Raw genomic sequence first — 17,181 nt, forward strand, 5'->3', positions numbered from 1 at the left:
GGAGAGAGAGAAAGCAAGAGGGGGCCAAAGAGGACAGGAGGAGAGGAGAGGAGAGGGAGAGGAGGTGGGGGGAGAGAAGGGAAGGAGACGCATCAGAGGACAAGGGACAGGAGGAAGAGAGAAAAGGACAAGAAGAGAAAGAAGAAACAAACACCCGGCACATCCGGGCAGCAAGACCTCCATGTGGACGAGTCCCCAGGTCGAATGTCCAGTGGCCATCACAGGACTCGGGACTCAAGGGCACATCAGGGCTGGGGTGTAGCTCAGAGTTGGACACCAAGCTGCACGCGACCTGTGTCCCATCCCCGACACCAGGGAGGAGGAAGACCAACGTGAACATAAAATCCTGTTTATGTGAAGTTCAACAATGAGCAAAGCTAAACCTCACGCCCTGGGCACCATACATGGGAGTGCAGACCTTCAAGCAGGAGGAGGAGGAGCATGCAGCCCTGTTAGGCCCCAGGACGGTAGGAAGGAGGCCCAGAGAACAGAAGGGCTGCATCACATCAGTGGTGCCCGTGACAGGCTGGGCACACGGGCTGCAGTGGCCTTGGCTGGAAGTGCACGCACTAGACACGCCTGTCTGGGTGTGTGATGAGCCAAGGAAAGGCTTCTAGAAGGTCACAAAGGCCTCAGAGTGGTCAATAGAAATGCAGACAAGTCAGGATGTCCCCTCCTCCAGCAGGGGGTGTCCCTGGAGGTGGCCTCAGGACAGCAGAGTCACTGGTCCTCACAGTCATGCTGCCTTCACCTGGACCTGGAGCTCCTCTGAGGCCTGTTCACCCAGAGGACAGCACTGAGCATGCTCAGGAGCAGGAGCACCTTCAAGACCAGATGCAGGAGAAGGACACTGATGACCAGGGGCCTGCGGGGGACATGGGAACCGTGAGCTGTCTCCTCACAGGGAGGCCCCAGTGCCCTGCACTTTGCCTCTGTCCCTTACACCCAGGTCCTGTGTCCGAAGACCAACCCTGACCAAGGCAGTCCCACATAAAACATCTCAGTCCCCACATGACAGCCCAAGAAGGGCCCTGGACTCAGCATGTAGGAAGGGCATGGCCACAGGAAAGATGTGAGGGGGCCCAGGCGTCTAGCAGGGACCCGGGTCCAGGGAGGCATTTCTACCTCCCCTGCCACATCTGGGGGTACCCCTGGGTGTGGTGGTCTACAACCTGCCATGTGTCGGCGTTTCCACCTTCCAGGGAGATGGGACTGTGTGTCCACCCACAAGTGGCCCTGGCCATCCATGTATAGGCCACATGAGCTGTGGACTCCCGGCTGCTGATGCAATGACCCAGCCCCAGCTCAGCCCCACCTGCCTCAGAGGACCCGGTCAGGAAAACAGGCTGACATTGTGACCAGGTGCGGGGAGGGAGGCAGAGGGAGAGAGTGCTGGGCCACCAAGCACCTGCTCCCTGTCCAGCAGGTCCTGGGGCCCTGGGCAGGACATTTGTGCTCTCTCTTCCCTCTGCCTGGGCCGCCCTCTCCAGATCCCAGGTGCCTGTCCCCAGCCCTGCAGGCTCCACTCACATGGCCCTAGTCAGCAAGGCCTCCCCTGATGGTCCCGTGACCCATCCCCCACCCCCTCCACACTCACCCCCACCCAGGAACAGTCTGCCCAGCCCCCCTTGCTGTGTGTACACCGACTGTGCTGACCTGTGCACTCCTGAACCACCACAGGACAGTGCAGGCCACGCAAGACTGTCTGGGTGGTGGCCACTGTGTCCCAGTGCCAAGAAGAGCACCTAGCACTTAGTAGGAGCATCATGATGAAGGATGGGATTGGCAAATGCAGGCGGGGCCCAGAGGAGGAGACCCAAGTAACCCCCAGGCCCCACAACACCGCTCACCCCCAGAGGCACAGCCCTGAGTCCAGGCCTTACCCAGGCTGTGGGTAGGGACTAGGGGTGTCCTCTCTGGTCGTGAGGGGCCAGGTGTGTGTTGACAGGGACATGGGAGGCCCCTGGGTGCTTGTGCAGCTCTCAGGGCTAGAGGCTGTGGTCAGGGCTGAGGGGAGGCACAGGTCAGCACACTCTGCCCCTGGTTTGTTCTGACTCACACAGGCCAGGTCACTCGGAGCCTGCTGGACAGACGTCCTGCATCCAGCAGTCTCCTGGCCACAGCTGGGCCTGAGCAGGGCTTCACCCCGCCCATCTCCAGGTGCACTGAGGCAGGAGCACTTCTGCTGGGAGGACTACGTTCCAGAGGAGGGGTGGGGCTCCTGGGAGGACTCTGCAGCAGGGCCAGTCCATGCACCATCCTCTCCTCCTGCTCCCGTCCCTCCTGGGGACAATTACAGTGAGGCCTACTGTGTAGAGATTGACACAGGGAAACCGGAGACACAGGGCCCTGGGCAGGGACACGGCCAGAGTGACTTCAAATGACAGCAGAGATGGTCTGTGGAGCCACAAGGGATGCTGTGACCCAGGACCACCAGGTCCACTAGGAGCAGAGTCCCCTTAGGAGTCAGGAAGCCTGCATAGTGGTATGGGTCCTTTTTAGAAGGACCCCAGGACCATCATGGAGGAGCTAGTGTCCCAGAGACCATCCACAGCGGAGAGGGGACAGGTGACCCAAGTGAAGGTGCCCTTCTATGGGGGAAGCAAATGCTGTGAGGGTCCCGTCCCAGAGGGAGGGTGGAGACAGGCCCAGGTGAGACACGGGTCTCCTTTGGAGAGGACATGACCCTCACCTGGTCAGGAAGTCAACAAAAAGCCAGGGACCCAACAGCCAGACCCACCCCACTCCTGGAAGGTTCCAGACCTGGACTGTTAGAGTGGGGCCCAGGGAGACACTGGAACTACATAGGTGTGCTGTGTGTGCACACACAGGTGTCTGCATGCACGGACACACACACACACACACACACACACACACACACACCCAGAAGCCAGCTTCCACAAAGGCCTGTGCACACAGACACCCTGTTCTGAATCCTGGAATCACCAAGAGCACGCTCTTCTCCCCCGTGCCTTTCTAGAGATGGAAAAGCCGTAATCTTAAGTATTTTGTGCAGACTCTGAGTCTGTGGATCACTGACCCCAGGGGCCACAGGAGCCCCACGTTTGCAGCCAGCTGTCACAAGTGCTGGGACCTGGGCTGCCCCAAAGTGAGCTGGTGTCTCCTGTGGGGTCCTGGGGTCAGAGCCTTAACCTGGGTCTGCATGGACTGCACTGGTCAGCACCAGGAGCCAACTGCCCCCCCAGGTGAGGTCAGGTGGGGAGCCCATGACCCCAGAGATGGCCTGTGCCTGCTTGCATTGTTCTGAGGAGTCACAGAGGTGCTCAGGTTCTCTGTGAGGTTGACCGCCCCCAGATAGAGACCCCCTAAATTAGAGGGGAGAGCCCCAGACTCTGGGGTCACGCAGGCCCAGCCAGCCCCACACCTGTGCCCATGTGACAGTGACACAACCTCTCCTTGCAGTCTGTGAGGTGAGCATGGGAGCAGGTTGGGGTCATGTGAGGAGCCAAGGAGGACAGCGTGTGGGGCTCTGGGCATCTGGCAGGACAGCCCCAGCCCTCATGGGTGGACACTTGCCTCCCCTCTGCCAGCCCCTCCTTGGTCTGAGCCTCTCTTGAAGCCTGGGGCAGGTCCAGTGTGGTGGCCTCAGTGACCCAAGCCAGGTTACACAGACGGCAGCTTCCAACCTGGGCCTGGGCCAAGGGTCAGCAGGCCTGGGCCAGCAGGGGTGTGACTCCCTCCCCAGAGTGACCACACAGCCCCCGTGGGGAAGACCCCAGTCAGGGACAGGACACTTACCCTGGGCCCTGCCCATGGTGGAGGTCCTGGCTGCTGGGACCAGGGGTGGCACTCTCTGTGGCCAGGCTGGTGGACAGTGCAGCTTGGGCTCTGCTTGTGGTTGTCAAGGTCTTCGCTGTCGTGACACTTGTAAGTGTCCCTGAGGTTGCTGGTGTCAAATCTACAATGACACCCAGAGGTCTGTCCTGCAACCCACCCACCACTGGGGGATGCCTTGGGCCTGATTTCATGCCAAATGCTCACTGAGGAAGGGGGCGGGCGGTGACCAGGGCCAAAGTCTCCCCAGGACCCTGGGGACATTTCTGTACAGGACACAGGTACCACCCCCAGCAGGGCTGATTCAGTCCTCCTGAGGGCCATGGCCTCCTTTGTGTCCCAGGGTCACCTCCCCACGCCTGGTCTCATCCCCCTCCCATCACAGCCACAGGCTACAGGAATATCTCACTGCAAATATTACTTGTCACTGTGCTGCCTCTGCCCACTGCACCATCCATGCCTTCTGCCCCTCTGCTCCACCCTAGGTGTCCACACAAGCTCTGCCTGTCCTTGTCCCCAGGGCCCAGGATGGACTCTGGCTCTCTCCCCTGCAGGCTCTGCTCCCGCCTCCTTCCCTGATTGGCAGCTCCTCAGGGCTGGGCGGGCTGTGGGCTGCTCCCCCCTTGGACTCCCTCCCAGGCTCCAGCTGCTGCTTTCTGATTCTGGCCCCAGGTGTCCAGGTCCAGGCAGCCCAGGCACTGGTGGGAGGGGCTCACCTGGCTGCACGGCCACCTCAACCTTGAACGACGGGTCAAAGCCTTCGTGCCATGGTGTGTCCACCCGGCACTTATAGGAGCCTGCGTCCTCCAGGGTGAGGTGCTCCATGGTCACTGTGAAGCTGAGGTTTGCAGGGTGGTCGCTGATGGACACTCGGCCTCTCCACACCTCTCTCTCTGAGCCTCTAGTCTTCACAATATCTTTACAACGTACAAGTGATTTTTTGCACCACATTTTGTTATCGTCCTTGAATTCTTCGCCATAGTGACACTGTACGATCAGGGATCCTCCCACGGTGCCCGTCACCTTGCTTGTGCCACGCAGGGATACTCCCACGGTGCCCGTCACCTTGCTGGGGCCACCCAGAGGAACACAATCTGAAAGACACAAGCGTCGAGGCCAGGCCCTCACAGATAGCCCAGGGCCAGTGGGACCTGGGTCAGGTCCTCCAGGAGACCCTCCCTCACCTCACATCAGACCCCCTCCCCACCACTCACCCCTGGCCACCAGCCCTTCTGCTCCTCCACCCAGGATGCTGACACAGCAGCCCCTCCCTTCACCCCAGTCCCCCCTCACCACCTGACCTCCTGCTTCCAGAACCCAGGGCCATAAACACCCTGAGCCCCCTTCCTGGGACAGCCCCCGGCCCTGTGAGTCTCAGACGCAGAGACACAGCCAGAGTGGACCTGGTCCAGCAGGACGTGAGCCAGGGGAGAAGCAGGGTCCCCAGACCATGTGGATGAGAGCCCCGGACTCCTGACAGCTCAGGATGCACACAGCGAGGGGCACAGGGCTCCCAGGACCCTCTCCCCCTCCCTCACCTCAGATGGCCCGGCTCTGGGGACCTCATTTCCAAGGAAACTCCTTTGTATCCCCAAGATTTCCAGGTGCATTTTCCCCAATGGCTCAGACCTAAAGCTGGAGTGAGGTGAGCACCAGGAAGCTAAGCCATCTCCAGGCAGAGGACCAGGCCACCCTGCACCAGGCTCCAGTCCAGGGGCATCTGCGTGTGCACCTCCCTCTTGCCCTGGGGACCTGGGGTCAGGCCCAGATGGGCGGGGAGATGGCGGGACTGGGGTGGCTTGCTCTCTCCCTGGGATTGGATGCTTTCTTCATTTGCCTTCAGGACCTTAGGCCTGACCTGGGACTGTGGGACCCCTGAGTGCACAGCCCTGACCTGGGACTGTGGGAACCCTGAGTGCACAGCCCCGACCTGGGACTGTGGGACCCCTGAGTCACAGCCCTGACCTGGGACTGTGGGACCCCTGAGTCACAGCCCTGACCTTGACTGTGGGACCCCTGAGTCACAGCCCTGACCTGGGACTGTGGGACCCCTGAGTCACAGCCCTGACCTGGGACTGTGGGACCCCTGAGTCACAGCCCTGACCTGGGACTGTGGGACCCCTGAGTCACAGCCCTGACCTGGGACTGTGGGACCCCTGAGTGCACAGCCCCGGGGGCCTCACCTCCTCCTCATCCCTTCAGTGCCTGCTGCGCCTGGCACAGGGAGACCACTGTGGCCACACCCTCAGAGCACAGCTGCCCACAGCTGCCCAGTAGCCCCTCCATCCCTCTGCCAGGGCTTGTAGGACCCCCTCTCCCAGCCTTGGGGTGAGGTCCCCTGCAGAGAAGGCCTTGTGACCCTGTCACAGGAGGGACACTCTCTGAGAAGCTCAGTAGCAACTGCCGAGGTGAAGCCACAGGGGCCTCAGATGAACCCGGGCTTGGGCCTCAGCTCTAGTCTGTATCCTCTGTGTGCTCAGGGCCAGGGCCTGACCTCTCTGCGCCTCAGATGCCAGCCGCAAAGGGGTGGGTGACAATGCCAACCTGACATGGCATCGGGGGGTTCATGGAAGATCATGTTAGGATGGGGCCAGGTCAGTGGAGAGGCTGCCCAGCATGCAGCAGGCCAGGCTCCACCAGCTCCAAGAAACAAAAACAAAAATGGGAAGGAAAAAATATTGATCACGGCTGTCAACTGCTGGGCAGCTCATATTAGTGAGCCAGGGAAGAGCCGCTGTCAACTGCTCTTGACCAAGGAAACAGGAGCTTCATGTGACATGACCTAACACAACCAGGTAACCCTGTCTAGTCCACGTGAGAAATGCAGAGAGGAAGGAATCAGAGGTAGAGAGAATAAGAGTCCAGAGGGGACTTTGTAGAATTCTCTATGAATAAATGTGTGATCGGGATGAAGGTGTGGTTTTCCAGAAAAACACCAATCAGTAAAATTGGCCTTTATAAGTGTTTAGTAAACAATGCTAATTCCCAGCCTCCTTCATCAAGACGCTACCCCTGGCCTGGTCCTGACACTGTCCCCCCCTGCCCTGTCCCTACATCTCCTACCCCCACCTCTCCTTTCCTCCCTCTTCTGTCCCCAGCTCCCCTCCTGGGACCACTGACCCCTGGGCCCCACCAGGACTCTTCCCACCCAGCCTCCAGCTGCCCTGGCTGAACCCACCTCGTCCCCTCCTTCCTCTGTATCCCAAACTGGTGGACCTGGGGGCCTCCCCAACACAGGCCCCAGGTGTGCTCTGTGCCCTCTCCACCCCACCCCCGTCCACCCGCCCTGCTCCCCCTGTCCTGTTCCCCCAGACCTCTCTCAGGGCCCCCCTGGGCAGCACCCTTTCCCTGGGCAGCACGCTGGCTCCTCCAAGGTCAGGTGGGCTCAGGGGAGCCCCCTGCCCCTTCCCTCCCAGGGGTGTGGTGTTTGGGGAGTCCATCTTACATCGTGGACACAGCGCACCCCATTCTGCCTCTGCACAGAGACGTGCAGCTGGGGCTCCTCTGTGAGGCCTCCTGGCCCCCCTCCTGCCTCCCCTCCCTTCTGCAGACCCTCCCTGGGCAGAGGCCCTCACCTGGGAGCCAGAGAAGCAGCAGAGCCAAGGGTGGCCAGGCCATCAGGCCCCTGGGGCTCATTTCTCCTGCACAGATGCCACCGCTGGGCACCAGGCCCCACTGGACCCGAGGCTCCAGCACCCTGGGGAGGGTCAGTCTCCAGGGCTCCCACTTCTGCTTTTCTCTGGGGCAGCTGCTTCCCGCTTGTCCTCTTTAGTCTCTTCCTGGGGCTGGGGACAAAATGGAGAAGGTTCAGGGGCCAAGCAGCCCCCAAGGTGGCCCTGGGCTTGTGCTGTCCTAGGAAAGCCAGGGAGGAGAAGGTGTGGTGGATGGGACCCGCCTGTCCCCAAGGTGGCAGGTCTGCCCTCACCCCAGGCCTGCAGGGCAAGGCTTCCTTCTGGCCCTGTCACTCCTCCTCTTCTCCTTGTGGTCAGGATGTCACCAGTGGGAGGGGCACACAGAGCCCGAGTCTGCAGCACTGGGCCTGCCCCGTGGGAGGCCAACCTGGACTGCCCCTCCATGAGCCCAGTCTAGGCCTGACCCCAGGTTGGCACAGTGGCCCTAGAGTCCTGAATGGTTCCTGGTCCTGGAAATGTGTCCTCAATCCCACTGTGACGTCCACAGGCCGTGACCTCCCCCCTCCCGTGTAGCCCCTGTGGCCCTGAGCTGGGATCCAGCAAGGCTGCAGGGACCCCCCCTCCACACGCCTGTGATAGTGCCCCCAGCTGGCACAGAGTGACCGTGTGAGCACAGGGTGCCCTCATCCTAACGTGTAGCACGTCACCCAGCAGCTTGAGCTTTTGAGTCAGGGCACCCACCCACCCCAGGGACCCCACACTAGCTCTGAGGTCCCAAGATTGTCCCCTCCTGCTGCTCCCCAGGAGATTCACTGTCCTCCTTCCCCCTGGCCACAGGAGGACCCTCCCAAGAGGCTTGCTGGTTCTACTGCTGGAAGGTGAGCACACAGCCTGGCAGAGCTTGGGAACATTTTTCTAACAGCCAGGCAAGGTGACAGTCACCTAAAATCCCAGCTACCTGGGAGGCTGAGTTGGGAGGATCCCTTGAGCCCAGGGTTTCCAGGCCAGTCTGAGCCTCATAGTGAGGCCCTTTATCAAAAAGAGAAGACAAATTCTATGCCAATGTCATGGGAGACTACGGCCTGAGGAGACCCAAGACTCTGGGGTTCATCTTGTTGAGCTGATCAGGGGAATGTGAGAGAGGGCCACGTTTAGTGGATATCCTGCCTGGTCATGGGAACAGTCCCAGGAATAATGTATGTGTGTAAACAATCACACACACACACACACACACACACACACACACACACACACACACACTGAGGATTGAACCCATCCTTATCCTTTTTTTTTTTTTTTTGAGATAGTCTCACTAAGTTGCTGAGGCTGGCCTTGAACTTGCAGCTCTCCTGTGTCAGCCCCCTACTTGCTGGGATTACAAGCATGAGCCACCACCACTGGCCCCATGATCCCAAAGAGATTCCTGTGGGCTCAAGTGTCCTGAATACACAAAGAAGCAGGAGGCTAGATGCTCATGTGGCTTGTCCATTGGCCACCAAATGACCTTGAGCAGAGCCTGTGACTTCTGTGAGATGGCAGAACCTGAGAGGCCTCTTCCCACACAGTCCTAGTGTCCCCTCTGAGTCACAGGCACTTGCCAGAGAACCTCCACAGGTGACCAGGGGCAGGAGGTGGGTGAGAGGCGCCTGACAGCAGGGAGGTCCCCTGCCTGTGACAATGGGCCTCCACAGCTGGGAAGGTGGGAGCCTGAGGTCAGGTGTGTCCTCGACAGTTTTCTCATTGCAGAAGGGGACACTGCCAGCTCCTGCCTGGGGGGAGGTGGGATTCTTCTCCACTGCCCAGGCGTCGTGGCCTCGGGCTGAGGTGCTCACTCCTGGGTGGGGTGGCACTTACTGGTGGGGAGACGGCCGTGCCTGGGTAGCTTTGGCAGTGGGGGACACTGAGCCCCCGTGGCATCCCATCAGGACTCTACCTATGAGGATGCTGAGGGCCAGTTTCCTCCTGGTCTGTTATGGAGACAGGAAAGTCCAGGAGGCAGGTAGGAAAGAGACTCGGAGCTGCAGGGCGTCTCTCCCAGAGCCTCCTGGACCCAGAGCTGCAGACTGAACCTGGAAGGGGCTCCCACGCCCTGTCCTTGCCCCTCTGGACAGAAAGGTGCTGCTCGGGAATGCGCGATGCAGCCACCATGACCACTTCACTCCAGCCCTTGGTCTGACCTAGCAAAGGAGGCCCTCAGCCTCTTGTCTGATGGACTGTCCTGGGGGTGGCAGCCAGGACATCTTCTGGCAGCTGTCCATCTTCTCTAGCTCTAGTAGTGACCTCAGTGGAGCTTCTTCATCCAGAGTGTGCTCTGACCCTGATGGCCATATCCCAGGTTTATGATGGCATAAATGGGATAGATTTTTTTTTTATACTGAGGACTGAACACAGGGGAGCGTTGCCACTGAACTACATTCCCCAGCCCCTTTTTAAAGTATTTACATTTGAGACAGCCTCTTGCTAAGTTGTCCAGACTTGCTGGCCCTGAATTTGCAATCCCCCTGCCTCAGCCTCCCAGGTAGCTGAGATCACAGGTGTGCACCATCACACCTGGCAGGATAGGTAGATAGTCTTAAAATCTGACAAAATCTTCACATCGTTCCAATGACCTATAGGGTAAAATCCATAATGGCAGAAACCCCTTAAGCTGTGTCCTTACCCACCACAGAGACAGCAAGGTGTTCTGAGTACAATGACAGAGGAGTAAGAAGTCAATGTCACTGAACAGGACATGTAGAGGGACAGGTGACCAGAGGAGCACTGCCTCCTCAGGAGTGTCCCTAGCACTGCCTCTCCCCTACCTCTCTCTAAGCTCTGATCTCGTGCCCTTAAATCTCAGCCTCAGCATCAAACCTGGTGGTGCCAGGGTCAGGCAGCCCAAGCCAAGGGGCGCAAGCTCCTGTCCTTCAGTTGGCAATCGACCTTGAGCATCAGGATCTAGAAGATGCAGGAGGGTGTGGTTTGAGGAGTGGAGGGGAGATGCGGGATTCCTGGCAGGGATCCTGTCTCTAGCTTTCTAAGTTCGTGTTTTGGTTCCCTACTTGGGGACCCTCAAAGGAGCTCAGCTCTTGCTGGGGAACAACTTCAAGGACAAATGTTCCCTTGGCATCTGTCCTCACTCAGAGTCTCGACTCCTCTTTAAATCCAGCCACGAAAGCAGCTCTTCTTCTTAAACCACCCAAGAACCTCAACCCAAGGGGTGACCTCTCCAACCTCAGCTCACGGCCAGTGCCCTCACCTCTGGGTCCCAGAACACTGTGCCCATTCCAGCTGCCCAAGGGCAGTGTCCACTTCCCCAGCTGGGCACTTGTGCACTCTCCACCTCTGTAGCCCCCAACGATAGGGCTTGACCAATGCCGTCCCTCTTCCTCACCAATAGGCTCTGGGGCACACCCAGTTGGTGCCCTGTCCCGTGTCCCCTTTGCCCACTGGAGCTCCCAGCAGCTGTCACCGTCTCCCCCCCAGCTCCCACATCTATCTGTGGGCACGACTTGCCGAGCAGGGCAGACAGGAGGCTGTGGAGTTCATGCCCCGAGGGCCTCTGCCCACAGGCCCTGCAGCGTTGGGGACTCCTCCACAGTCTTGTGGGCTTTTCCCTTCTCATCCTCGAAAGAACGATCAAGGCTTGCTATCGGAGAAAATGCCCGTTTATTGAGGAACAGCTCTGCATGTTTATAGAGCTGGGGGTGGTTTGACAGTTATGACAGTTTAATGGGTGAAGGGTTTGACAGTTGGCATGGGGTGCCTTTTGATTGGTGGGTAAGGATCATGTGAGCCAGAAGGGCTAGTCTGATTGGTGGATAAGGATCATGTGAGCCAGCAGGGCTAGTCTGATTGGTGGATAAGGATCATGTGAGCCAGCAGGGCTAGTCTGATTGGTGGATAAGGATCATGTGAGCCAACAGGGCTCACCATTGGACGGCTCTTCTTGGGGGATGGGGAAGTTAGTCTTTGGAGCCTGGGTGACTCCCAACATTACCCCCTCTTTGTTATTAAGTGAGAATGGGTGTCGACTCATTCTGGCTGCTTCCTGCTGAGATGGGGAGGTGAGGAAGAAAGAGAGGAGGGAAGTAAGGAGCCCCCACAGGAGGGCAGAGAAGACCGGTATTAATGAAGGTTCCTTGCCACCACAGATCCATGATGACGTCAGTCCATTCGGCATAGGTCTCGGCTGGAGCTATCATCAGTAGCTGGAGTTGGTAATTCCTGAGGAGAAGCTGGTTAAAAGCTTGATTAGAAATTTTTTACCCACCTGAGTCTGAATGAACTTTATGATGAAGGGAAGGAACAGGCACAGGGAGTTTTTATAGCCAAATCTAATGGGGTCTCTGGGTCTGCAAGCTGCCTTGTTGGCACAAGGGGGGTTAAGTGCTCAGCCTTCAGTGGGGGCTTGGGCATTTGGGATTGAAGCAAACAGGTGATAAAGAACCAGACAGAGGGTTTGAGAAGCCAGGTCATCCTGTAGCTAACTTTGTTTGGCATGACCTGCAGACCAGCCTGTCCTGCACCTAACAGTCCTGCTCCCTGAGATGACCTCTAGTCAGCTAACTCCCTCTGAGCCCTTGTCTCAGGACCACTCAAGGCAACGCACCCTAAGACGGCCCTTGGGTTTTGATCCTCTTGCATTTCCTTGATGGCCCTCGTCATGCCCCGTCATCTTCCCGTCTCCCTCCTTCCCCCCCCTGACACCTGCCAGCTTTATGTGTCTCCATGGTAACTCCACTAGTTGACATGCTCCCTCTATCCACCGATCTGTCCATAGATGTGTGTCTACTTTTACCCTTTATCGTCACTATCCCTCCATCTCTATCATCTATCATAGCACATCTATCTATCCACCCATGTTACATGTGTCTGTCTCATTATTGTCACTGTCCATCCATCCGTTTGTCCATCCATCTGTATCACCCTCTATCATATCTATCTCTATGACACATCTCTGCCTCTCTCTATTGTCTACCACCTGTTATCTCTCTCCCATTCCATCCATCCATCCATCTCTGTCATCTAGCCTGCTGTCTCTGTTTTTATCCATCTGGACACTGCCTAAATACACCTATTTAGTGAAACTTCCTCAGGAGCAAGACCTTCTTTCTTTTTTTTTAACTGTTCTGCCCCTAAAATCTGCACTGGTTTCTGGAATAGAGCAAATAAATACTTGTCAAGTGAATGAACAACCAAAGGCACCTGTCTGGGAAGCCCCCGCCTAGGAAAGAAGCTCTGCAGGAGGCAGGCGACACGGGTGGAGTCACCTTACCTTTGCTGTTGGCTGCTCTGGGGCCCACTGCCAGGGTGGGGGGTGGGGTGTCCTTGCAGAGCTGTCCATCCTGAAGGCTGGGGGGGGGGGGCTGAGGAGAAGAGTGGAGGCCCAGGGCCTGTGCTGACTCTCCAGCTGGGAGCTCAGCCCTGATGGTCCCACTCCATAAACCAGAGGGCGCTCAGGGAAGCAGCTGGACAGGCCCAATCCAGGAGAGGCTCAGCTCTGGGACCAGGGGAAGATTATCAACCAAGACCAGAGAACCCTGACCTCCTCCCACCAGGCAACTTCGTGGCCTTCTCCTGGAAACAGAAGTGTTGAAGGTCAGGAGAGCCTGACCCCAACCAGGCATCCACACACCACCATTACCCCCCTGGTGTGCAGACACACACACATATACACCCACTCTAACACACTCACACAGATGCAAACTCTCTCAACTCAGCACACTGACAGTCACACATCTCTCACGTATACACTCAACACAAGTCATCTCACACACTTCACATTCACACTCACACACTCAGCACGTACACTCACTCCCATGCACACACACACACACTCGTGTTTTCCCGCATGCTTTCCTCTCACCCTCTTGCACACACGCGCACCCCCCACCCCCACATTCACACACACACAGCCCTGCATCTCTGACACACGAACTCCAGACCCAGTTCTTGTCTCCTGAGCTGACACTTCCCGGGTTCCTCTGCAGAGTCCAGCTCCGACTTCAACCTCTCTGGTGCCAGGAGGAGCCAGCCAGCACTTGAACCTGGAAAACAGGACCAGAGAGTCAGGATCACACAGGAAGCTGAGGTCAGCAGGAAGCCAGGAGCTCACCCTCCTTCTTCACTCTTGCAATCCCACACCAATGTCGTCCTGCACCTTCTACCATGAGTTCTCCAAGGTCACAGTGAAGGAGAGATTCCCAGAGTGGTCCATGATGGACACTCAGCTGCCGATCCTCTGGCCTTCACAGCCTGATTCCAAAGTGGCAAGCATGGAGGTCTGCACCAGGATTTGGTAAAGATCTTGACCTGACCGTCTCCTCACACTGACTCTGCACACTCAGAGACTTCCCCATGGTGCCTCCACAGTGTGGGGGCCACTCGGCGTCCAGGTCAGGCAGCCTAGAAACACAGTCAGCTTTCTCTTCACCCTGAAGAGCCTGAACCAGAGACACCTTCGGCATCAGATGGTCTGGAAGCCCGGTGGTCTCCCTGAGGCTAGAGGGGGCAGAAGGCAGGAGCCAGGAGCTAGGGCCTGTGTTCAGGGTCTGAGGGAAGGAGATCCCAGGTGTGGGACCCTAGGAGTCGGGATGCCGGGCCCTGCAGTGGTGCTCAGCCAGCTTACAGTATTAGGGGTAGATGAGCCTTTGATGGCCTCACACAGGTTCTGGGTCCCCCAAAAGTGTCAGTCCTAGAGGAGACACCTGTCTCCATCAACCACCTCGGTGCACCCTGAATAAATGTTTGGATGGAACAACGGGTGGATTACTGATGGATGGAATGGGAAAAAGGAACTAGGGACAGGAGCTCAGAAAAACAAGAGGAAGCCCGTTCTCAGGGCAGGAAGGAGGCCTTCAGCTTCTGGCTGTGCTGCCCTTCCAGCTGCAGGTCTCTGACTTATCACCCAGCCTGCACGGATGCAGCCCCTGCTCACAGGTTGGGGTCAGAAAGGAGAAGGGGCGGCCATGGGGAGAGAGACCATTTAGGGACAGACTCTCTCCAGCTATTGCTCAAGGACATGCACATCTCGAGCGCCCTCCTGGGACAGCATCCTGCAGGACTCTTGTCATCCCAACATCTCAGTGCTCCCCACTCCATGGGAAGACCACCCCAGGTTCCCCTCCCTCCTCCTTAGCACGCACAGCCACCTCGCCATGCTCTGGGCCTCTTCTGCAGGTCCTCTGTCCTCCCAAGGTTTTGACATTGCCCTCTCTCCTCCAGGCCCCTCTTGGGTCCCTCCACCTACTCTGGAAGCCCCAGTTCCAAGTTATTGGGACCCAGCCCCATAAGCTCTCTGCTTCCTGCTTGGGCATGTGCACGGGCGCTCGCCACCCAGGGGATTTATCAACCACCCACATCTGATCTACTCTTTTTTTTTAAATATTTTTTCGTTGTCAATGGACCTTTATTTTGTTTATTTATATGTGGCGCTGAGAATCTGAGAATGGAACCCAGAGCCTCACACATGCTAGGCAAGTGCTCTGTCACTGAGCCACCACCCCAGCCCCATCTGGTCTGCTCTTGACAGGAAGGGGTTTGACACAGAGCAAAGGGAGAAACCACCCTTGAAAAAGAATTATGCAAAAAAAATTAGGGATATAATCTATCTGCTCGTACCACCCGTCTGTCCATTCATCTGTCTGTTAGGATATTTCCTCATCGTCAGTGGTAAGACTGTGTGATTTTGAAATCTAAATTTAAAGAAAACCCTCATGTTTTGCTTCTTCATTTAAATATCTCACTTTGTCTCACTTTATTTCCCAGAAAAGGAGCACAAGTGGCTGGCGGATGTTTCCTCTAAAGCAATGAGTTCAGCCTCCTTCGTCACTGTTGGATCCCACCCCAGTATTATCCTGCATCCTCTACCATGAGGTTCTCCAAGGTCACAGTGAAGGTGAGATTCCCAGATGGTCTGTGATGGACTCTTGGGTTGTTCTGCTCCCAAGGGACATTTAATAACGACTAAAGACATTTTTGTGGTCACAATCTGGGAGGGGGGCTTCTGGCATATAGTGGATAGAGGGCAGAAATGTGGCTGAATGTTCAGGTGCAGTGCACAGAGCAGCACCCCCAAGTCAGGGAAGGCCACAGGTGGCCCCCCGAGTCAACAGCACTGGGATTGAGGCACCTTGCCCGAGGGGGCCATGTGCCCCAGCTGGACCTCCCAGGATGGGGATTCTGGCCCCATCTCTGTCTGGTCAGCTTTCCTGGGCTCAGGCTCTGGGAGCCCCGCTCTCTCCACTCCTGAAGGCCGGGTGGAGGCTCAGGGCAGGGTGCATCGTGCCTGCTCTTCAGGTCCTTCGTCCCTCTCTTGGAGTCTGGTGCTACCTTCTCAGGCCTAGAGCGGAAGACATCGTGGAGGACACGCTGGGTCCCACTGTGGAGCCTCGTTCTTGTCTGATTCTCAGCTGGACCCTGAGCACATGCACTCCCCCAGCCTCTTGCACCCCCAAGCAAGCTCCCGGCACAGGCCCTGAAAAGAAATACTGACTGTTCTTCGTCCAGGGTCATGGATCCAAGTTCCCAGACCACGACTGAGCAGCCGCCTCACCTTCCCGGGGCCCATCGTGTAGGGCACCTGGGGCCAGCCAGGACCTGCTGGGACGCACAGGGTCTCCACGGTGGGGACAGCTGAGCCCCTCGGGTTGTGCAGATGGATCCTCACAAGGAGGCTTTGCAGTAATTGTCATCATGTCATCAAGAGAAATGTTCACAAAAATAGAAGTGTGTGGGGCTGGGTCTTGGATGCTTTTGCACAAGTTTCATCTGGAGTACGTCATTCGCCCCTCTCTGAGTCCCGGTCTCTCATTATGATAAGGATCATGATAGAGATTAAATTATCAGCTAATAGGAAACTGCGTAGTGCAGTGAGCGCGTGTCCCCTGTCCGCTCCGCTCCCTCCTTCTCCTCCCTCTGACATAGGAAGATGACATTGGTGATCCTAGTGACGGTGGCCATGATGGCAGAGGTTGCAGGTGGACCTGGGGCTAACCGTCAGGGGAGCACTGTACCTCAGTCCTCGTCCTATCCTGATAGGGAGCAGATAGCGTGGGGGTCTCCCGAGCCCGCCCGGCTCCCTCCTCCCTCCTGCCCTCTCCCCTCACCCCTCACCACCTTTTCCTCACTTGGACCCCGGGAGACCTCCTGTCTGCTCCCCACTCCCCTGGGACACAGAGAAGCTGCAGAGCTGAAGGCGCCCCATGGCCATGGCCCCGGGCCACCGCTCCAGCCTGAGGTCCCCAGCAGCTAGCTCAGCCTGAGGCTGCAGCTGCTCACAGAGGCTGAGCCCCGAGGACCCCTCTTCGGCTTCCCTGGGCACCTGTGTCCTTCCCTGGCCTCTCCTTGGTCTGGACTCAGAGCTGGTCCGAGCTGGGGAAGCATTATCTTCTCCGTCCCCTGTGAAGATAATGTCCCCTGTCACTCACCCATAGCAGCCAAGCCCACCCTCTCCAGACCTCAGTGCACCCAGGTCAGCAGCAAGACTGGGCCCACTGCTGGCTCCCGGCAGCTCCTGCCCTTCTCGAGCGGCTCATGTCCTGCGGCCCTGGAGAGCGGTCCAAGAGCAGGTCAGCCTTGGCCTTCTGGGGTGCGGCCAGTAGTTGGAGGACCCGATACAAAATGGAGACGCAGGGCCTCTGCTCCACAGTCAAGAATCTCAGGGTGGCAACAGCAGAGTGGGCCACCTGGCCTCAGGCCTTTCTGGGCAGGCCCCATGTGGCTGCCCAGGGAGCGCAGCACGAAGCCAGCCTCGGCTCTGGCCCCAGGTGGA

The 17,181-nt window shown here is 57.8% G+C and overlaps 1 protein-coding gene across 1 annotated transcript; it reads right to left on the bottom strand.

Annotated features, from left to right (window-relative positions):
- Window positions 1-619: 619 nt before the first annotated feature.
- LOC144256216 (CMRF-35-like molecule 4) lies at window positions 620-15,978 on the bottom strand. The gene is made up of 6 exons (XM_077801297.1): window positions 15,964-15,978; window positions 13,727-13,852; window positions 12,685-12,754; window positions 4,512-4,889; window positions 3,760-3,919; window positions 620-865 (listed from the first exon to the last, which is right to left on the bottom strand). Exons 1-6 carry the CDS (start codon window positions 15,976-15,978, stop codon window positions 748-750), a joined length of 867 nt encoding a protein of 288 aa, XP_077657423.1. The 3' UTR covers window positions 620-747.
- Between the last annotated feature and the right edge of the window lie 1,203 nt (window positions 15,979-17,181).

This window comes from Urocitellus parryii, chromosome 7 (assembly GCF_045843805.1).
Source record: "Urocitellus parryii isolate mUroPar1 chromosome 7, mUroPar1.hap1, whole genome shotgun sequence".
Classification (NCBI taxonomy): domain Eukaryota; kingdom Metazoa; phylum Chordata; class Mammalia; order Rodentia; family Sciuridae; genus Urocitellus; species Urocitellus parryii.